General features: G+C 47.2%; 1 protein-coding gene across 5 annotated transcripts in view; it reads right to left on the reverse strand.

The window, feature by feature from the left end:
- GMPR (guanosine monophosphate reductase) overlaps nt 1-14,562 on the reverse strand; it is a 57,487-nt gene extending 42,925 nt beyond the window's left edge. For all 5 annotated transcript variants that reach the window (XR_009693641.1, XR_009693640.1, XM_061147581.1 and 2 more), the window contains exons 1-3: nt 14,369-14,562; nt 5,934-6,053; nt 2,336-2,419 (exon numbers count right to left, since the gene is read on the reverse strand). Coding sequence is in view for 3 of the 5 variants with exons in the window: in XM_061147581.1 (XP_061003564.1) it covers nt 2,336-2,419; nt 5,934-6,053; nt 14,369-14,455 (291 nt within the window). In the remaining 2 variants the exon portion in view is untranslated. The remainder of the gene's footprint in view (nt 1-2,335; nt 2,420-5,933; nt 6,054-14,368) is intronic.
- Between the last annotated feature and the right edge of the window lie 8,134 nt (nt 14,563-22,696).

The raw sequence follows: 22,696 nt of genomic DNA on the forward strand, positions 1-22,696 counted from the left end.
AACTGATTAGAACCAAATACGTTCAAGACGGAGGACGAGCAGACTTCAGCTAGAACTTGAGCCTCAGTACATGCTCACTGTAACATATCAGCTAGCTAAACGACACACCCACAGGCGCCATAACAGTTCCAAGGCCACCCATCAAGGACCAAAGAGTTGGCAGTGGCCCAGTTCCTGGAAATCTCCACCCCCTCACCAAAATAGTTGGAATAATCCTCCTACTCATTATCTTATGAAATTACCCAAGCCATAGAAGCTAGTGAAAGTGAAAAGTTGAAAGTGTTAAGTCACTCAGCTCAGTCACGTCTGGTTCTTTGCGACCCCATGCACTGCAGCCCACCAGGCTCCTCTGTCCATGGAATTCTCCAGGGAAGAATATGGGAGTGGGTTGCCATGCCCCTCTCCAGGGGATGTTCCCGACCCAGGGATCAAACTTGGGTCTCCCACATGGCAGGCAGATTCTTTACCGACTGAGACACCAGGGAAGTGCCCCATAAAAGCTAACCACACCACATTTCAAACTTCCCAGGTGACGCTAGTGGTAAAAGAAACTGCCTGCCAGTGCAGGAGATATAAGAGATGTGGGTTCAATCACTGTGTCGGGAAGATCCCCTTGAGAAAGGCATGACAACCCACTCCCATATCCTTCCCTGGAGAATCCCATGGACAGAGGAGCCTGTCAGGCTACAGTCCAGAGACTTGCAAAGAGTCAGACAAAACTGAGGCAACTGAGCACTTCGTACCACATTTCAAGGTCACTCTTGCCTTCTGAGATGGCCCACACTCTGTGGTATGCATTTCTTTCAAATAAATCCGCTTCTTACCTATCTCTTTGGGCTTCCCAGGTGATATGAGTGGTAAAGGACCTGCCTCCCAATGCAGGAGACATAAGAGATGTGGGTTTGATCCCTGGATCAGGAAGATCCCCTCGAGAAGGACATGGCAAGTCACTCCAGTACTCTTGCCTGGAAATCCCTATGGACAGAAGAGCCTGGTGGGCTACAGTCTATGGGGTCACAAAGAGCTGGACACAAGTGAAGACACTTAGCATGCAGCACACCTATCACTTTGTCTCTCACTGAATTCTTTCTGCGATAAAACATCAACAACCTGAGCTTCATTAGGTCCTGAAACCCCAGTGTGTGAGATCAGTTGAAAGACCATGGGTTTGGTTGGGTTTGAGTCCCAGCCATGTGGGTCCAAGTCCCAGTTTGAGGTGAACAGTTTCATTTCCAAGGTTCATTCATGTTGTAGCATGAATCAGTACTTTATTGCCCTTCTTAGCTGAATATTCCACCCTATGGGTATACTAGGTTTTGTTTGTTCATCAGCTGGACACATGAACCATTTGGCTACCATGAACAGTGCTACTATGAACATCCGTGTGGGCTTCCCTGGTGGTTCAGATGGTAAAGAATCTGCCTGCAATGCAGGAGACATAAGAGACCTGGGTTCAATCCCTGGGTCGGGAAGATCCCCTGGAGGAGGGCACAGCAACCCACTCCAGTATTCTTGCCTGGAGAATCCCCCTGGACAGAGGACCCTGGTGGTCTGTAAGTCCATGGGGTTGCAAAGAGTCGGACATGACTTAGTGACTAAGCATGCATCAGTATCCCTGTATAAGGTTTTGTGTGAACATATATTTTTATATCTGTTGGGTCTATTCTAGAAATAGAATTGTTAGGTGATATGGTAACTCCTATGTTGAACCTTCTGAGAAATTACCGAACTGTTTTCCAAAGCAGTGGCACCATGTTACATTCCCACCAGCCATGTCAGGGGGTTCCAATTTCTGCACATCTACACCAATACTTTGTATTATCTGCCTTTTTGATTAAAGTCATCCTGGAGAGCATACTGTTTATTCTGCTCCATCATATTCAGCTCCAATTATAACAACTTATTATAATTAGATGATTTTTCTAGATAAAAGGCATGTTCGGAACAGACTCAATCCCTGGCAGGACTGACCTAGCTGGGACCTCTGCTAGCTCTCATGAGAAAACACTTCACTTTGCAAGGGGAAAAAATATGCTCCTTACAGGTAAATCATCATATTTTTAAAAAGGAGTACAGAACAGGTTTCCTTGGCAAATTCCTAGCAACGATCAAGGGCTGTGGGTTCCCTATTGCCTTCCCCAATTTCTCTTTGGGACTGTGTGTCTGTTGTTACTGTTTGGATGCTAAGTCGACTACAGCACGCCAGGCTTCCCTGTCTTTCACTATCGCCTGGGAGTCTGTGTGTCTATCTGCTGCCAACTCAAATCCTTTTGACTACCCTGACATTTCCCTTCCTGGGCAACAAAGGTCATTTATAATCAGGATAGAGTCTTACCTGCAGGCATTCTGGGTGATTAGCTGCAAAGAGCTTCCAGTCATCCAGGGTATAATGCTTGTGAACCGCTGTAAACATGGAGTGCTAGGAAACAAAAGGGAAAGGCATCGTTAGGACGAGAAGTCAAGGGAGCCCCACCCCGCCTTCCTCCATATGGTGAGGTCAAACCATCAACACAAAACCATCCAGTGTTCCAGCCTTTCACGCTTCATTTGCTTTGAATATGCTCCGAGGGGCCCCAAACAGAGAAAGGTGTAACCGGGGAAATCACAGGACCATTCTAATCTCATTAGCCAACACAGCATTCAAGATTGAGGAGGCAATGCCAAGAGGCAGGGGTGGGAGAGGAGGAGGGAGGGTTCTGAGAGCTCTGGTCCAGCCCACACTTGACAGGCCAAGAGCAGCAGAGGGCTGGTCTCCTGCTGGTCAGCAGCACAGCCCGAAGGCAAAGTGATGCTTCTTCTTCTTGTTCAGTCGCTAAGTCATGTCTGACTCTCTGCGACCCCATGGACTGCACCACGCCAGGCATCCCTGTCCTTCACTCTCTCCCAAAGTTTGCTCAAACTCATGTCCATTGAGTCGGTGATGCCATCCAACCATCTCATCCTCTTCCATTGCCCACTTCTGCCCTCAATGTTTCCCAGCATCGGGGTCTTTTCCAATGAGTCAGCTCTTCGAATCAGGTGGCCAAAGTATCGGTGCTTAGTGATGCTTAGTCAACCCAAAAGAACCTCAGCTTCTACCTGAAAGCTTCTCTTTGTGTTCACGACCTAAACATTTCCTGCTAAAAGCTAAACCCATCAGGCAGCTGGTATTCTTGAGGGAAGGAAGTACATAAATCCTAATTCTAAAACTATGACCATCAACCCAGCAAGGGTTTACTGAACATTTATTTTGCACAAGAATTTTGCATACATTATTTCATGTACTTCTCAGAACAACTTTGTACAACAGTAACTTCATAGGCAAAGATGGGGCTTGGAAAACTTACATTTAAGAAATTTAACCAATGCTTGGCCAAAAAGTGGGCAAAGGACAGAATCAAACTCAAATCTGAATGCAGAACCCAGGCTCCTCCACCTCCTGTATAGGGGCCTCACTCCTAACTTCTCTCAGTCTATCTCCCCCATTAAAAAGTTCTCTGACTTTACTGATGCAAGGAACTAACTCAGCATTCTAGAAATGGAAAATTCATAGGACCCACATATGATTATCTATTTTCATTTATGGAAAGTCTTTCCTGTGCAAATGGGAAGAGCCTAGCAAGTTCTCTGTTTCTCATGAAACAGTAATCTGATATGTGAATTAATCAGGGCTATTAATCCCTCCCTGGTTTCATGCACTTTTACACAAATACATAATTCATGAAGAGCAATGGCTGATCACAGCAAAGTGAGGGAAAGATAGGGAGAAAAAAAAAAAAACACAAATTCCTTTTCCAATTAATTTGTTAGCCTCCGGCCCAAAGCTCATTGAGGGCTGAGTGCGGACAGACGATGCAACTGATCCTGACTCAGACCTCAGGCAGACCACCCCCTACACCACTTGGTGAGTTCATAATTTGTTTGAAAATCTTCCTTCTAATCACTGGCTAATAATGAATCCCAGCACCTCCTGAGGTTAGACGTGCTGCCCACAGCAAGAAGCTCTTTCAACTAATTGGATTTATCTTTTCACTTGGCAGGCATTGTCTATGGAAATAGATGCACAGGCTCTGAGCATCAGAAGCACACATTTCACATCGATGATGAGTTAAGATGCACTGAACCTTGAATCCAAATGCAGACACATATGCGTGAGATGAAGTTTCTGCCCACAGTAACTTTGCCTTTATTTTCCCAAGCCCAGGATATGACTCCCTTGACAGCCAGAAAGACAGCAGCCGGCTCCAGGGACCCTGAGCTTGTACTATTATCTGCCAGTGTAAGTTGGGAGACAGACCCTTTATGCTGGAGTCAGTCTGGGTCTGCATCTCGGCTCTATGTCTATTTGCCTAAATGCCTTGGACCAAGTGACCTCTCCTCTGTCTCTGCCTTGGTTTCCTTGGAAACCAACTGGTGGAGCTGTGACCTCCTCATCCACGTTCCGTCCAGTGCTTGGCACCTAAGTTTTCTATATTGTAATATAATAAATGTTACAGAACAAAGTGATTCTGTCTTTTTAAAGGTACTGTCACTCTTCTACTAAACACGACACTTCTCTAAACATTATAATATGGCACGACGTCCAATTTCATTTTGTATCTCTAATTTCCAAAACTATCACAGGAATTTTCAAGGAAGAAATGGATGCAGGTCTGAAACTGAGCAGGGTCCTGTGAGGCTCCTGGGCCCAGCCTTTCAGTGGCCGCCCCCCCCCCCCCCATTGCTTTGATTATAGGAAACTGCCTTTACTCAGCCTCCATGACCTTCCCTGAGTTCCAAGGGGCAGATTCAAATAGTTACTAATTAGGCAAAGGAGGGGAGCCCAGGGAGTAACAGTGAAGAGCAGCCTGGGAGCAAAGTCCTGCTTCCCCATCAAAGGATACACATGACTGTATCTTTGAGCTATTTTGCAGATACTGAAACACCTTCCAGGTGGGAGAAGTTAATGATTAAGGGTGGTATGCTGCCTACATTCCTGATGGCTCAGCCAGTGCAGGAGACACCGGTTTGATCCCCGGGTTGGGGAGACCCCTAGAGAAGGGAATGGCAACCCACTCCAGTATTCTTGCCTTGAGAACTTTACGGACAGAGAAGCCTGGTGGGCTACCGTCCAGGGGCCGCCAAAGAGTCAGACACGACTGAGTGACTGACACTACTTTTCATGCTGTCCATAAGCCTGTAGACCGTAGACAGTTGGACCTGAAGGTTGAAAACACTGACTCCTACTTACCTCACCACCAACCCATCAGAAGAATGTCTGTGAGCTGATCACACCCTCTGAACAATGACTACACAACTTGTCACTGTCTTTCCTAAGTGCAGACACACAGTTTTGAAGACGTTAGTCCATTGTGTCCCCCTTTGTCTGGCAAAGCAATGAGTGTGTTAGTCGCTCAGCCATGTCCAACTCTTTGCGACCCCATGGACTGTAAACCCAGGTTCCTCTGTCCATGGAATTCTCCAGGCAAGAATACTGGAGTGGGTTGCCATTTCCTTCTCCAGGGGATCTTCCCGACCCAGGGATCGAACCCAGGTCTCCTGCTTTGCAGGTAGATTCAATGGCAAAGCAATAAAGCTATCCTTTTCTACTTCACCCAAAACTCCCCATCAAGGGATACACATGACAATATCTTTGAGCTATTTTGCAGATACTGAAACACCCTCCAGGTGGGAGAAGTTAATGATTAAGGATGGTCTCCAAGACTTGATTGGCATCAGTGTACAGAGAAGCTGAGCTTTGGGCATCGGATCTAGACCATCTCCTTGAATGCAAAGTCCAGACTCCACCTACCTTCTGATGGAAGAGAGAAAAAGAAGGGCCTCCAGCAACAATCAGACGCAGAACCAATTAGTTTGGCCACAGTGAATGACCTGAAATGTCTCACTTTTCTCCTCTCCCGTGTATGACAAGCTGTCCAGTGTGAGCACCAGAGGGAAACAGCCCACTGTCCTACCTGTGACATCACCACTGCCATCTCAAACGTCCCCACGGTGTCCATGTTGGCCACAATGATGGGAATCCCCGAGTAGGTCTGCTTCGAGTTCCGAAATGTGAAGGTTCGCTCAAGGTCCACCTATTGCAAGAGGGGAAAGAAGTTCTTGGTTCTTTATGTGATTGGGGCAGAATTTCTAGAGTTTGGAGTGAATGAAAAGACACAAAGGAAGTGTATGTCCCTGGGTCCTCTTAGGGGTTGGGCCAGGGGTTCCAAACACAAGCGAGTCCCTGAGGAAATGGAAACACGGGTTGTTATCCAGGTGCAAAAACTGAACCCGGATCCTTCTGATCCTCAAGAAACCAGGTCAAGGCACCACGTGTTCTGCCATCAAGCCCAGCCTCCAAATTGGAAGCTCTCTCCTTCAATAGCCTCTCCCATCCCCCCGGCCACCTTCTGTCCCCAGCCTGCTTCATGCCAGCCCCAAACACCCACACACAAGTTACCGTTCTCCACTTCTGGAGGGACGGTTCCCCTTCTGGAAAAATCCACTCCAGTCTTCCCCGCCACCCAAGGCCCTCCCTTTAATTCCCACCTCTGAGAGAACCAGGCACTCCACCTTCACCCTGCAGTCAGCTGCAACCCCCATTAAGCCCTGTGCCCTTCAGCCTTCTCCACTGTTTCATGACTACCAGCATCTTTCAAAGAGAGCCATGTCTATGCACATGACTACTGGTTTCTGATTTGCAAACACAGCTCCAATTCTTCCCTAATTCCAACCTAAGGGTATTTGTGACTAACTCAAGAGATCAGGAATCCAGAACGAGAGCAAGGCCAGGAAGGCAGGCTCAGCAAAAGCAGTCAGTAGGGCCAGGTGTTCGCCAAGAGCTAGCAGAATCAAAATCATGGCTTTATCCCGGGGCAGATCCCCGGCTGCCATACAAAGACAGTCATGTATATGCCCAGATGCAGTGCTCACCCTACGCCTGCTCTGCTCTTATCTAAGGACCTACACACACACACCCCACCAGGCTCCACTTCCCAGGCTGGTTTCTGGCTGGGTTTGGCCAATGGGGTCACTTGTGGGACAAGGGAGGAGACAGGCCTGGGTCCAAGCAGAGTAGTTCTGCAGACCCCCTCGGCCATGGCCTGCTGGGTCATGGTTCTAGCTCACAGAGTGATCCCAGGCCTTGGGACCCTCCCCTTTGGAAGTTCTCTGCAGTCAGTCCCTGGGGTCCCTGGTATCCCCTCTGGCATCTCCGCTGAGCCACACTGCCTCATATTAAATTTCCTGTTCTAAATATTCAGTCCTGTCTGTTTCCTTAGTTGGACCCTGCGGGACACAGCCCCTCGTGGAAGGGGGTGCTTCCCGAGGAGAACTGGTAGCACAAACCCAGGTGTGAATCTTAAGCTGCTGCAAGAATCTGGACCCACATTAATCCCAGTTTACTAAGGACCATGGCAATAATCATTTCCTACCAGTGTTTATCTAGAGCCTTTTATTTTTCATTGGAAGTAACTTTCTCTTTTTTTTCTTTTTTTCCAGTCTAAGGGATGCTCTATAAAATGCCAGTCTAAGGAATAACTTTCTCTTTTTTAAAATTACTTTTTAATAAAAATTGCTTTACACTGTTATGTGGGCTTCTGCCATACAACGTGAATCAGACATAATTATATCCTCCCTCCCCTCATCCAGCCCATCCTTCTACGTCATCACAGAGCGCCAGGCTTAGCTCCGTGTTATATAGGAATTTCCCACTAGCTATCTGTTTTACACATAACAGTGTCCATATGGCTTCCCTGATAGCTCAGTTGGTAAAGAATCCACCTGCAATGCAGGAGACTCTGGTTCGATTCCTGGGTTGGGAAAATCTGCTGGAGAAGGGATACGCTACCCACTCCAGTATTCTTGGGCTTCCCTTGTGGCTCAGCTGGTAGAGAATCTGCCTGCAATGCAGGAGACCTGGGTTCAATCCCTGGGTTGGGAAGATCCCCTGGAGAAGGAAATGGCAACCTGCTCCAGTATTCTTGCCTGGAGAATCCCATGGGCAGAGGAGCCTAGCGGGCTATAATCTATGGGGTCGCAAGAGTTGGACACAACTTAGCGACTAAACCACCATCACCACCACCAGTGTATACATGTCAATGCTACTTTCTCAGTTCCTCCCACCCTCCCCTTCCGCCGCTGTGTCCACAAGCCCCTTCTCTACATCTCTGTCTCCATTCCTGTCCTGCAAATAGGTTCCTCAGTACCTGAGTCAGTTGTAGTGAGGTGGATGTACCTAGGGCCTGTTACGGAGTGAAGTGAGTCAGAAAGAGAAAAACAAATATCACACAGTAACGCATATACACAGAATCTGGAAAAAACAGTACCTATGAACCGACTTTTAGGAAGTTAACTCTCGCTTTGCTCTTAAGCTGCTGCAAGAATCTGGACCCACATTAATCCCAGTTTACTAAGGACCATGGCAATAATCATTTCATTGGCATAAGCATGTCAAGACACCAGGGGACACCTAGGTCTTTGGGGCTTTTCGCATCTCCTGCTCTTCTACACACAGAAGGCTTCCTGAGCGAATGAGGTCATCAACACGGCGGCACCAGCCTTAAACAGCATCAGTTGAGGGGAAAAGAGATGCTGTGACCGCGGGGGCACTGGTGGGAGGCAGCACATCCCTTTCCCCCACTTCCTTTATTACCATGCTTGGTTCTACTTCAGTGAAGCAAGTTCGATCTGCATCCTAAAAGATAACTGATGGGAACTATTAATTGCACCCTTCTGGGCTGCTAATGGCCCTCTAACATTTTGGCTCCACAGGTTCACAACAATCAAGATTTCTTGGTCTCAAATTACTAATACTGCTTCCAAGATGCATGGGAAGAGCAGCTATGCTCTGCACCCAGCTGAGCTCACAATGGATTTTTTTTTTTTTTTTTTGGGCACTCCAAAAACCTATAGGCAGTAGGCAAAAAACTGTTCTCCATAGAGGAGGTCACCCTTGACAATGAACTCTTCCCCTCATGTCTAGTCTCTTCCACATGGCAGAGTCTATGCAATCCTTAATTCTAGGAATGAGAAATAAAATATCTGCTCCGACCTTATGTACACAGAAAGACACACACACAAACACACACCCAAAAACAGACCAGTTGTTTACTGAGAGAAATATTTTAAATATCCTAGTCACCAGAAACTAAACTTGGCATTTAATCTGCCACAGCTGGTCAAGGCACCAAATATAGCACCTCCAAACTCCCTCTCTGCTAAGCCTGATTTGAAAGGGCACATAAAGTAATAAGCCACCCCTCCTCCACCTCAAAAATACACGTTTCCACTGCTCTTGCTTCCCTGGTGGCTCAGATGGTAAAGAATCTGCCTGCAAGGCAGGAGACCCAGGTTCAATCCCTGGGTCAGAAACATTCGCTGGAGAAGGGAATGGCAACTCCTGGAGAGTCCCATGGACAGAGGAGCTGGATAGGCGATAGCCCATGCAGTCACAAAGAGTCAGACACGACTGGGCAAATAACACACTTTCACTTTTGTCACAGTCAGTCCTACAGCCCAATGTTTGAGGGCCCAAAAGTACAACCAGAAGCCCATCTACCACGTTTCTAAATATCTCAATGTCATGAGCAATGTATAAGAAGCTGCTACACAAATTTTGCTCTGTCCTCCTTCCTGGACAACAGTTTCATTAAGGGCCTGGAAAGCAATAGAATATGGTGTCATGGGAGCCGGTCCTGGCCATCTCTTCCCACACACATCCTTTTGTGCACACAGGGACACTTCAGCCTACATGCTAACCTCCGTGTCCACACGTCTATCCCTCAAACAGCAGTGACGTGGCCACTCTCTGAGATAAAGAGGCGAGCCTCTGAGCAGCATGGCTGGCCCTTAGAAAACACACCTGGAGAAGATCCCCCATGCCCTACCCCCCTGCCCTGTGCAGGCCCTGGAATCAGTTCAAAGTCATTTGGGCAGGAAATCCAGGATCCTGAGTATCTAGAGCACGGCCCAGAGGGAAAGGCCCAGCCTTCAGCTCTGTCCAATGAGGAGGGGACAAAACTGGGGTCTGGGGCAGGGGCCTCTTGCCTAAACCTATGGATGGTGCCGATTAAAGCAATTCTCTGACTACATTACTCGGTACCGGTCTCACATGTAGACTATAAGTGCAGGGGCAATGCCTTTCCCCTCTGTGGTCCGAGTGGCTCAAAAAGGGTGCAAATAATTAGTGTCTGGCTAAGGGTAAGGATGGGATTGTGTTTTGGCTCCCAGCCTTTCAGGGCAACATGTGGTGGGCCCCAGCCCGGCCCTCTGAATGTGCCTGGTCCCCTGGATGTTTCACCATCAGGTGTCAGGATTCAGGGAAGCACATGCAGTCGCATACCACCACAAAACCACGGTGCTCCACTGTGCGAAGGCTCCAGTGGCCAGCCCCCGGCACCTGTGTGCACATCAGAATCACATATGATGATTTCCAAAATACACATGCTCAATTTGCCCCAACTTCATAAATCAGAACCTTTGTGATGGAGACAATGTGTGTATTTAGGAGTGTCTTCCTAGGTGATTCTGATGCATTCATGAAAAGCAAGCCTAGTCAAACCCTCCAATGTTACAGAGCAACATTTAGAGAGGCTGTTACAGTTGGAACTGTCTCTCCTCCAAAAGGCATTGAAATACCAGCCATCAGTTCCTGTGAACATGACCTTTTTGAAGTTAAGGTCTTTGTGGGTAATCAAGGCAAGATGAGATCATTAACGTAAGTCCCACTCCAGTATGACTGGTGTTCTTATAAAAAGGGGAAATTTGGACAGAGACACACAGCAAGGGAGAATGCTGATTGAAGGGGAAGGCAGAGACTGGAACAATGCTTGCAGCCAAGGAACATCCAGGTTGTGTGTCAGCAATCTGAAGGTAGGGGAGAGGCAAGGAAGATTCTCCCTCAGAGCTCTCAGCAGGAACCCAATCTGTTGACATCTTGACCTGGGGCTTCCAGAACCAAGAGATAATAAACCCCTGTTGTATGAGTCAGCCAGTCTGTGGTACTTGGTTATAGCAGCCCCAGCAAGCACAGAACCCAGGTAATAACACAATTGGCTCAGAGCCTGGAAGAACCCAGGTCTCCTTTCCTCCAGCCAATCTCCTCTCTACTCTGCCATGGTCTTGTTCCTCTCAGGCCAGCCTGCTGTCCACTGAAGTTGGACCAGAACTCACCGGAGCTGGTCCATTTCTCACTGGACCTCTGGTGAGAAAAAGACTACAGTCTTTAGGAGACTCATTGGGCCTTGTCTTCTCTGTCCCAGCCCAAGTGACCAGTTTTCCGCTGCAAACTCCTTCACTGTCCAACTTCCAACATTATAGTTGTGCCGTGAGGTTTGTGATTTTCTTTAAACATCTTACTGGCGTAAGGACAAGGGTGGGTCACTGGAGCAAGGAATGGGTCCCAAGGAAGAGAATTCTCAGGCAGTCAGGGATGAGGTCACCCCCTCAGTGTGTCGGAGGCCCTGCCCAACCAACATGTCACTTCCTCTGAAAATATACCTAAATGCAGCCCCGCGGCCCTCCATTCTTGTGGCCCGAGGACTTGTGAAGACAGGAACACGGACAATGCCGGGACAGTTGACGATGACTGTGGATGTGGTACAACCACAGAAAGGTCACCTGGCCTCCTGTACCCTCAGCCTCCGGGAGTTGATCTCAAGTTCATTTCATGTGACACTTGTGGCAATGCCCTGGCAGGAGCACTAGACCTGAGTGGGAGGGCACCCCGCCTTTCTCTCCATTTCCTGCTCACTCGCCCGGCGGATCCAGCAGCTGGCCCAGCTCTGAGCAAAACTGCTGCAGTGATGAATCTTGTCAACAGTCACCAGGCTCCCTTCCCAGCCAGACTGCTCTCGCGGTGGGTGTGTGCTCTGCTGGCTCCACTCACCTCTGCTCTCGGCTGGGCTCAAAGTCCGGCCATTTACCATTGAGTTTCCAATTTACATTCAGGTATCTCCGTGCCTGGGGGCATACACTTCGGGATTCTACCCGGTCTTACGATGCAAAGTTTTCATTTGCCTATGGGAAACTTCAGGCATCCACAGCCAACTGAGCATGCCTGAGAGGGGGTTAGTGGTCCTCCTAGATCCCTCAATATCAATGAAGCAGGCAGGCAGGGGATGGGGGTGGCCAACAGGCAGCTAAACCATGATGGGATCCAAATGGGCTTTCCTGGTGGCTCAGACGGTAAAGAGTCTGCCTACAGTGCAGGAGACCCGGGTTTGATCCCTGGGTTAGGAAGATCCCTTGGAGAAGAAAATGGCAACCCACCCCAGTATTCTTGCCTGGAGAATCCCCTGGACAGAGGAACCTGGCAGGCTACAGTCCGTGGGGTTGCAAAGAGTAGGACACAACTGAGCAACTTCACTTCCTAGATCCCTCAATATCAATGAAACAGGCAGTCAGGTGATGGGGGTGGCCAGTAGGCAGCTAAGCCATGATGGGAACCAAACGGAAAGGCAACGCCAGTTAATTCAGGTTTCCAGGAAGAGAGCTGGTAAACTCCCACAAACGTGGAAATATGAAAACACTTCTCAAGGGCACTGAGATCTCACTGCTGTGTGTGCCTGTAGATTGCAATGTATCATGGGAAGCTGGGACATTAACAGCTTCAGTCAGCCCAAATTATGAAACCAAATGACCCAAGACAACGTCATACTATTCCCTGGAAAAGGGTAATTCATTCTAGCGCAGGAGAAGAAGGGGGTGACAGAGGATGAGATGGTTGGATGGCATCACCGACTCAAGGGACATGAGTTTAAGCAAACTCTGGGAGATAGTGAAGGACAGGGAAGCTTGCAGTCCGTGGGGTTGCAAAGAGTCAAACACGACTAAGCGACTGAACAACAACAACTAACAAATTCTGAATGTTTTACCTTTACAAGAGGTTTCCTGCTTCAGAAAATACACATAATACATCCTTGCTTTAAATATGATTTTTCTCAAAACAACTTTTTCTTTACTAAGTGAATTGTGACCCAATATTTAGATTATTGCGGCCACCAAATTATTAGTCTGCCCCAAATCCCCACATCTCGTCTCAGTGTGGACTCAGGTACCAGCTACTGCTGAGACTTCAGGAGTCTGGGCCTGCCATCCAAGCTGTTCACTGTTCTTCTAAGTGACAAAGAGAAGGGCAGGAACAAACAGAGCTGACCAACCCAGAGTGAAAAGGGTTACTCATTCTCCGCCTCTTCCAGTCTGGGCTCCAGCTGCCAACCCTCCAGCTTGAGAAGGTGAGTTGATTGGTTCTGATTATTGGCTAAAGCAGGAGGCTTCTAGTTAATTCAAACAAGCCCTCAGCTGGCAGCACCAGGCACTGCAGTTAGGAATCCCAGCCCAGCGCAGGCAGGCAGGCAGGCAGCCCAGATCCTCGCAAGGGGATTTATTTATGGTCCTGGAAGGGCAAGGGTGGGGGAAGAAACCTGTGCTGGCTCAGCCTCCCCCTGTTTACTTCTGCAACCCCTGCCTCCAGACACAGCAGTTTCCTCACCTTCCTCTCCAGCTCCAAGCCCCAAGCAAAGCCACCAACACTCATACACATGTCTCCAGGGGACTCTGCCTATCTGTGCAACTAGTTTATCCTTCAAGACTTGACCTTCCTCCTGCCCCCAACCTCTAGCTCTTTCTAGTCTGGTCTCCACCTGTTCCTCGGACTTTGCTCTCATTATTAACGCAGAATGGGCAAAACTGCCCCCACCCCTGCCCCCCAGAGGTCCCATTAGCCCCCACACCCGCACCCCAGTGTTTCCAGCTTCTGGAAGACTGGGTTGGACTCCAGCTGTCCAGTAAGGGGATGCCGCCAGGCACACAGGTCCCCAGCCTCACTCCCAGAAGTCACTGAAACGCAGAAAGTAAACCCTGAACTTTAGCCCCAGAGTTTCCCTGTGTTTCAGACCTCCTAAAATAAATTCCATGGCTGGACCTGATACTAAAGCAGTCGGAGTTCTCCGCAGAGAGACGCTGCCAAAAAAAATCCCCGTCCCAGTACACCCGGGCTCCTCTGCGTCCTTTTCACCCTACATGCACCCCTCAAACAGCCCCTGCCCTCGCCGTCACTCTTTCTGAATCAGCTGACCACTTGGTCTTCGCTCCTCTGGGGTTTAGTTCCGCTGTGCGCTTCCCCTCGCCGCCCCAACCAGACGCATTGAGGATTTTAGGCCGGAGTCGGACCCCTTAAGGACACCTCGGACCTCTTACAGACACCTCCTGTCCTGGCAAGGGACCAGCTGGCTTTCCCTCTCTCCAGTGGTGAGAAGAGCAGAGGGGGTCGGCGTCCCACTAACCCCCAGACACATTGAAAAACAGGCGAGGTGGGCGCACAGTACAGCGCCTCTCACCCACCTCCCCCGCGCCACCCCGGAAAAAAAACAAACAATCCCACCCCAATGCGGCTTTCGAAGGGCCCGACCTCGGCTCGACTCTTGAGGCTGCTTCGCTTGGGTCGGAGCAGGACATCCTTGAAGTCCAGCTTGAGGTCCGCATCTATGCGGGGCATGGTGCGGGCTGCGCGCTCGGGCCGGCGCGGCTGGAGCCCGCAGCTCCTTCCTGCAGTACAGGCGGCGCGGGACGCGAGGAGCGGGGTGTGCAGGGAGCCGGGAAGGTTAGGGCGGGAGGGGCAGGGCTCCTGCGGGCGGGGGCGGGGCCTTCGGTGGGCGGGGCGGAGCCTCCGGCGGGAGGGGCGGGGCTCCGGCGGGCAGGGGCGGTGCCGCGGGAGCGCGAGGGTGGGAGGCTGTGCCGCGGCGGGTGTTCTGCCCGCGCTTACGCGGCCCCGTTAAGGCCTCGGGCCGCCCCCAGCCGCTCTCGGCCCCGCCCCGCGCTCCGGAGGCCCCGCCCCCAACGGCGGCGGCCGAGGTGAAGAGCGGAGCCGGGGACTGACGCGGTGGGGACAGATCAGATGGACGCTAAGAAGTCCGCTCGTGTGACACTCTAGCTGCCGCCCGTCCCTGTTTACGGGCTTGCTCACTGCGGTGACCAAAGTGTGTGCGGGGGTGAGGAGGAGTGCACACCGTCTCGTCTGTCACCGACGTCCCCTGAGGGAGGAGACTTGGCCTGTGACCCCCTCACCCACGGAAAAGTCCAGTCCTTGAAAGGCTTCCCTTCTCCTTACATTTCAAGCCCCGTGTGCCCGTCAGATGCTGAGTCACACCTCTCACATGCCAAAATCGAAGAAACCCCTGGGAAGTTGGAGAGAATTGGGAAAAGACAGTGGGCAGGTGACTCTATTTAGCCGTAGTGGACTTACTGAGGCAATGTTTGCGTTCCCTTTGGATTTCAAGAGTTTGTATTAATATAAAAGCGTGACGTCTGTAGTCGGCGGAGATGCTGAGATTCGAGGGACCTTAGTCCTGAGAATGAGTGATGTCAGTTTATTTTTAGTTGTTGACCACGCTGAGCGGTTATTATACATTAGGAATGTGCTTGAGTGCCCGCCCTGCACCTGCTCATTCACTTACACAACAACCCCATGAAGAAGGAGCAGGTTTGCAGATAAGGAACTTGAGGACATATAAAGGAAATAACTTGCCCAAGGTTACAGTAAAGTTAGATATAAATCTCTCAGTCCTTAAAACTTACTACAACCTTAGTTAAAGCTGCTTTTGTCTTGGGACCTCTCTCTGCCTAGGTTCAAAGCCTGACCCCACCACATTCTAGCTGGATGACCTTGGTGGAGCCACCTAATAATTTATCTAAACCTGTTTTCTCATAAGTTAAAAGATGAAGAAAAACATTAACACTATCCTCTCCCACGTTTGGGAGAGAATTAAATTGTTTGTGTGTGGGGGTTTCCCATAATTAATACATGGGAACTGTTTATCTGGGGTCACATGTTGCATCATGTGCTTTTTGCTTTGCATCCTCAAACTAGATTGCTAACTGCGCAAAAGCAACTTTCATTATCTTTTTTCTTTTTTTTTTTTTTTAGTTCTACCACTTTATTGCCACCAACCCATCTCCCTCCACCCTCGTGCACACATGCTCAGTCATGTAATCCCATGGACTTCAGCCCACCAGACTCCTCTGTCCATGGACTTTTCCAAGCAAAAATACTGGAGTGGGTTGCCATTTCCTTCTCCAGCAACTTTCATTTTCTCTCAGTTGTCTACAGGCTTGACCTGTTCTCAGGGAACTCATATTTCGTACAGCCGACCATAAAGAAACATCACAATGTTCATTTAACACAAATATCTGCAAATGATAAAGTTCTCAGCCAGTTCCACTTGCTCTCAACACCTTTGCACCACAGGAAGTTCCTGAAGTTTCATGAAAGGAAATGAAAGTTTTCAGGGAGAAAGTGAAAGTCACCACAATTAGCTGGGCAGGCTAAATATTTATGACCCTTATGGAATCATTTGTTGGGAGCCAGCCAGATGGGCTGCTTATTTTCAAAGTCTTAATTCTGATCTTAAGTTCCTAACTAAAAACAAGGTAAAATGTAATTATTTATGGTATGGTCATTTGAAAATGATACTCCCAACAGGGAAGAGAAACTAAGCTTATGAAGGATCTGCCTGGGGTTACAGTAACAGGGGTGAATGTGGGCTTTATAGTTGTTATTACCTACCACATCTTACTCAGACGGTAAAGCGTCTGCCTACAATGCAGGAGACCTGGGTTCGATCCCTGGGTCAGGAAGATCCCCTGGAGAAGGAAATGGCAACCCACTCCAGTGTTCTTGCCTGGAAAATCCCATGGACAGAGGAGCCTGGCCAGCTACAGTCCATGGGGTCGCAAAGAGTTGGACACGACTGAGCAACTTCATTTTCACATCTTAAAGGAAAAGCCTCCTTTGGGTGACTTTGCTCATTAACCAGGAAGGTACCTCTCCTCTTGGTCTCTTGCCCACTCCCTTTTTATAGGATAGAGACAGAAGCCCACTTTGTGCAGTCCATTTCCTTTCCTTCTGGAATGTTCCATCATACCTTTCCTCTTCCCAGGCACAAAATCATGTTCCAGGGGTCTCAGCTAAGAACTCAGAAGGGCAGAGAAACAATTATTTCTTCTCCTCTAAAATGTGTCATTTTAAGTTACAGTCTAACCAAGTCTTTATGCAGAGTTGAAATAGGAGAACATAAGGTTCAACCTATTTATAATTTAAATGTAATAGATTTACAAGTTATTTAAATACAGGGGAAGATTTGACTTAATTGAAGTACTAAAAGGAAAATGAATATATTGAATTTAAATATGCGGTGTAACATGTTTATGGAAATTTAATTACTTTAATGGACAGGACTAAACACTTTCAAAGGCTTCTTGATGGTAAAATTTACTAACTTTAGAAAAAGATGATTAGGAACCTAACTTTGAAAAGTTAAAGAATTTGAGGTTTTAAAAGTGCAACTTTGCTGGGGGCGGGGGTAGGTTTAACAGTTGTCTTAATTTCTATTGCTAACAAATTATCAAAAACATTTTAGTTTTAAAAACACGATTTCTACAGGTCAGAAGTTTGCGTCTGGCTTAGTCAGTTTCTTTACTTCAAGGTTTTATCAGACTACAATCCAGGTGTTAGCCAGGAACTGTGATCTCATAAGAACCTCAACTGGGGAAAGACATGGCTTTCAAACTTTCTCAGATTGTTGTGAGAATACATTTCCTGCAGCTGCGAAACTGAGGATTTCAATCTTTCAGAGGTCTTTCTCTGTTCCTGCTCATACTCAGTCACTCAGTCATGTCCATCTCTTTGTGACCCCATGGACTGTAGCCTGCCAGGCTCCTGTCCGTGGGATTCTCCAGGCCAGAATACTGGAGTGGATTGCCATTTCCTCTTCCATTGGATTTTCCCTACTCAGGGATGGAACCCATGTCTCTTGTGTCTCCTGAATTGGCAGGTGGATTCTTTACCAGTAGCTCCACTTGAGAAGCCCCTCTGCTCCTAACGACTGCTTGCAGATTCTTGCCATATAGATTTCTCCAACATACCCGCGTATTTCCTAAAAGCATGCTTCTTCAAAGCTGGAAATAGAATTTGAGTTTACTAGCCAGATGGAGTCCTGTCTGCATGTGTGCGTGTGTGCTAAGCTGCTTCAGTTGTGTCCGACTTTTTGCAGCCCTGTGGACTATAGACCACCATGACAGCTCCTCTGTCCATGTGATTTTCCATGTAAGAATACTGGAGTGGGTTGCCATGCCCTTCTCCAGGGGATCCTCCTGATCCAGGGATTGGACCCGTGTCTCTTATGTCTCCTGCATTGGCAGGCTGGTTCTTTACCGCTAGAGCCACCTGGGAAGCCCAGAGTCCTGTTCAACAAAATGTAATCACTAGAGTAATGTCTCATTACTTTGCTATATTCTGTTAGAAGGAAGCTCAGTCCTGCCCATACTCAACAAAGGGGATATTAAAAGGGCATGAGCTCCAGGAGGTGGGGGGCATGGAGGGAACTCTAGGGCCTCTCTGTCATAGCTGTTTTTCTACTTTTTTTTTTTCCCATTCCAGGATTCAAACCAGAATTTTGAACTGTATTTCACTTAGTTCTCAGCACCAAAAGCATCCTTAGTCTCCTCCAATCTGTGACAGTTTCTCAGGGTTTCCTTATCATTCATGACCTTGACACGTCTGAAGAGAATTGGTCATAGATTTTCTCCCTCAGTTTGGGTTTACCTGATGTTTTCTTAACATAAGACTTGGGTTAGGATGTGTATGTGTGTGTGAAGAATACCACAGACGTGAAGCACTCGTCTCATTGTATCGTGTCAGGGGTTCATGATATTAATGTGATTTGTTACTGGTGATGTGGAAGTTGATGGCTTGGATAAGGTCATGTCTACCAGGTTTCTATACTGTAAAGTGATCATTTTCCACTCTCCATGCTCCTTTTGAAGCGAGTTACTAAGCCAGTCTACACTCAGGCAGAGGGGATTTAGCTCCACCTCTTGGAGGGAAGAGTGTCAAAAAAATTCGTGATGTATGTTAACGGGCTGTGCTCACTCATGTCCGACTCTTTGCGACCCCATGGACTGGGACCCATCAAGCTCCTCTGTCCATGGGATTTCCCAGGTGAGAATACTGGAGTGAGTTGCCATTTCCTTCTCCAGAGAATCTTCCTGACACAGGGATCAAGCTCGTGTCTCTTGCATCTCCTGCATTTGCAGGTGCATTCTTTATCACTAGCACCACCTGGGAAGTCCTTAATACTGCTCAGTAATTAGTAAATAAATTTGGGGAGATATTTTGAGGCTGTACAACTATCCTATTTCTCACTGAAGCTTCTTCTATTAATTTTAGCATTCATGATTGAAAATTTTTTACTATTTGCTTCTCTTCTCCTCTACTAATATGAAAGTTATATTCTCTGTTTCTGTTATGTTTTTTAAAAGTCTTTATTAAATGTGTTACAGTATTGCTTCTGTTTCATGTTTTGGTTTCTTGGCTGTGAAGCATGTAGGATCTCGGCTCCCCAACCAGGGATGGAACCCACAGCCCCTGCACTGGAAGTCAAAGTCTTAACCACTGGACCACCAGGAAGTCTCTGTTTCTATTCTTTTATTCAGTTCCTAGAAACTATAACATGTGTCATATCTTTTTGCCTTTTCATACTGGCTTAAAACTCAACATTCAAAAAGCTAAGATCATGGCATCCAGTCCCATCACTTCATGGCAAATAGATGGGGAAACAATGGGAACAGTAACAGGCTTTATTTTCTTGGGCTCCAAAATCACTGCAAATGGTTAATGTAGTTGTGAAATTAAAAGACATTTGCTCCTTGGAAGAAAAGCTATGACCAACCTAGACAGCATATTAAAAAGCAGAGACATTACTTTGCTGACAAAGGTCTGTCTAGTCAAAGCTATGGTTTTTCCACTAGTCATGTATGGATGTGAGAGTTGGACTGTGAAGAAAACTGAGTGCCAAAGAACTGATGCTTTTGAACTATGGTGCTGGAGAAGACTCTTGAGAGTCCCTTGGACTGCAAGGAGCTCAAACCAGTTAATCCTAAAGGAAATCACTCCTGAATATTCATTGGAAGGACTGATGCTGAAACTCCAGTACTTTGGCCATCTGTCGCGAAGAGCTGATTCATTGGAAAAGACCCTGATGCTGGAAAAGAGGGCAGGAAGAGAAGGGGACGACAGAGGATGAGATGTTGGATGGCACCACTGACTCGACGGACATGAGTTTGAAAAGCTCCAAGAGTTGGTGATGGACAGGGAATCCTGGCATGCTGCAGTCCATGGGGTCACAAAAAGTCAGACACGACTGAGTGAACTGAACTGAACTGAATAACATGTATGTTTGGCTTATTAAGTTCTTAAATTATTAAAATCTTTACCCCTGTCCCCAAATAGTACAAATACTGCAAAACACTCCAAGTCCATTCATCACATTCCTGACTTACATGCTATTTTTAGCACAATATTTTGAGTCTCTTTGTTATTAATATTTGTTTATTTTACCCCAGTAGATAATGTCATTGCTATTGCTACTTTTAAATCACTGATTAGTTTCACCCATGTTACCACTTTAGTCTTTTTGATCTCAGGTCTGCTAGCTGGGATAGCTGTCTAATTCTGAAGACTATTCTTTAGGATTCTTTTTTTTAGTGAGGTTTTCCTTGTGATGAACTCTCAGTTTTTGTTTATCTGAACATGTCTTTATTTTGTCCTCATTTTTGAATAATATTTTTCCCAGGTATAGAATTCTAGATTGCTAGTTACTTTCATCAGCACACTGATAATCTTTCTCTGAGAAGTGCCTTTTGGTGTCCATTATTGCTGTGAAGAAGTCAGTTGTAAATCTACCTGTACATCCTTTAACGAAGGCAGTACTGTATTGAAGCTTTGGGGGACCTTCGGGGGTCCCCATTTTGTGCGGGCAGGGTCTTCTATCAGACCCTCTTCCTTGCTTGAGACCTGAGCTCTGACAGTTCACTTTCCCCTGACACAGACACTGACCCGAAGCAGAGGTGAGGGTGTCAGCAGATGCTCCAATAATGTGTTTACCTCTCCAGATACTGATGTCTGGCCAAACACTGGCCCGTGAGCTTCCCAGCATGTTCAGTTCTACGATGCTGAATAGGCTTTAAGTTGTGACGTCTGATATTTTTCACTGTTTTTAGAGGGAGGGTTGATCTGTATGACCTAGTCCATCATTAACCAGCAATTAGAACTTGACAATGGTTGCTCAATCACTAAATTTAGGGTTTCCCTCATGGCTCATGGTAAAGAATCTGCCTGCCAACACAGGAGACACAGGTTCGATCCCTGGTCTGGGAAGATCCCACATACAGCCACAACTTCTGAGCTTGTGCTCTAGAGCCTGGGAGCCGCAACTACTGAAGCTGGCATGCCCTGGAGCCTGTGCTCATCAATAAGAGAAGGCACTGCAATGAGAAGCCTGCACACCACAACAAAAAGCAGCCCCTGCTGCAACTAGAGAAAGCCCACTGCAGCGACACAGACTCAGCACATCCAAAAATAAATAAATAAAATTCTTTTTAAAAAGCACTAAGGTTTATGAATTAACAGTAACTGGGCCAGCTGTCATTTGCCAGACACAAGTTTGAAGGAAAGTCACATTTGGTAAAGTATGGCCACGGGTCCTTTCCATTTCTCGAGTGATTACTCTCCACCTGCCCCTATGCTAAACCCTTGAGGTGCATTGTCTCCTTGGATTATGGAAACAAAGCTATGAAATACAGTCTGTTTTTATTCCCATTTAACAGTTGAAGAAACAAAGTAAAATAGAGCTGTTCAAACTAGGATCTGCCTGACTTCAGACTTCCCCTAGGCAAACAGTCTTACCTATAGAAAAATAAAAATCTTTGTTGAATTTGAGAGAGTTCAGTTCAGTCACTAAGTCGTGTATGACTCTTTGCAACCCCATGAACTGCAGCACGCCAGCCCTCCCTTCTATAACCAACTCCTGGAATTTACCCAAACTCATGTCCATTGAGTCAGTGATGCCATCTAACCATCTCATCCTCTGTTGTCCCCTTCTCCTCCTGCCTTCAATCTTCCCCAACAACAGGGTCTTTTCAAATGAGTCAGCTCTTTGCATCAGGTGGCCAAAATATTGGAGTTTCAGCTTTGACATCAGTCCTTCCAATGAACACCCGGGACTGATTTCCTTTAGGATGGACTGGTTGGATCTCCTTGCAGTCCAAGGGACTCTCAAGTCTTCTTCAACACCACAGTTCAAAATCATCAATTCTTCTGCGCTCAGCTTTCTTTAGAGTCCAACTGTCACATCCATACATGACCACTGGAAAAACCATTGCCTTGACTAGATGGAACTTTGTTGACAAGGTAATGTCTCTGCTTTTTAATATGCTGTCTAGGTTGGTCATAACTTTCCTTCCAAGGAGTAAGTGTATTTTAATTTCATGGCTGCAATCACCATCTGCAGTGATTTTGGAACCCAAAAAAAATAAAGTCAGCCACTGTTTCCCCATCTATTTGCCATGATTTTAGTTTTCTGAATGTTGAGCTTTAAGCCAACTTTTCGCTTTCCTCTTTCACTTTCATCAAGAGGCTCTTTAGTTCTTCTTCACTTTCTGCTATAAGGGTGGTGTCATCTGTATATCTGAGGTTATTGATATTTCTCCCAGCAATCTTGATTTCAGCTTGTGCTTCATCCAGCATTTCTCATAATGTACTCTGCATATAAATTAAATAAGCAGGGTGACAATATACAGCCTTGACGTACTCCTTTTGCTATTTGGAACCAGTCTGTTGTTCCATGTCCAGTTCTAAATGTTGCTTCCTGACCTGCATACAGATTTCTCAAGAGAGAATCCA

The sequence above is a fragment of the Dama dama genome, chromosome 7, assembly GCF_033118175.1.
Source record: "Dama dama isolate Ldn47 chromosome 7, ASM3311817v1, whole genome shotgun sequence".
NCBI lineage: Eukaryota > Metazoa > Chordata > Mammalia > Artiodactyla > Cervidae > Dama > Dama dama.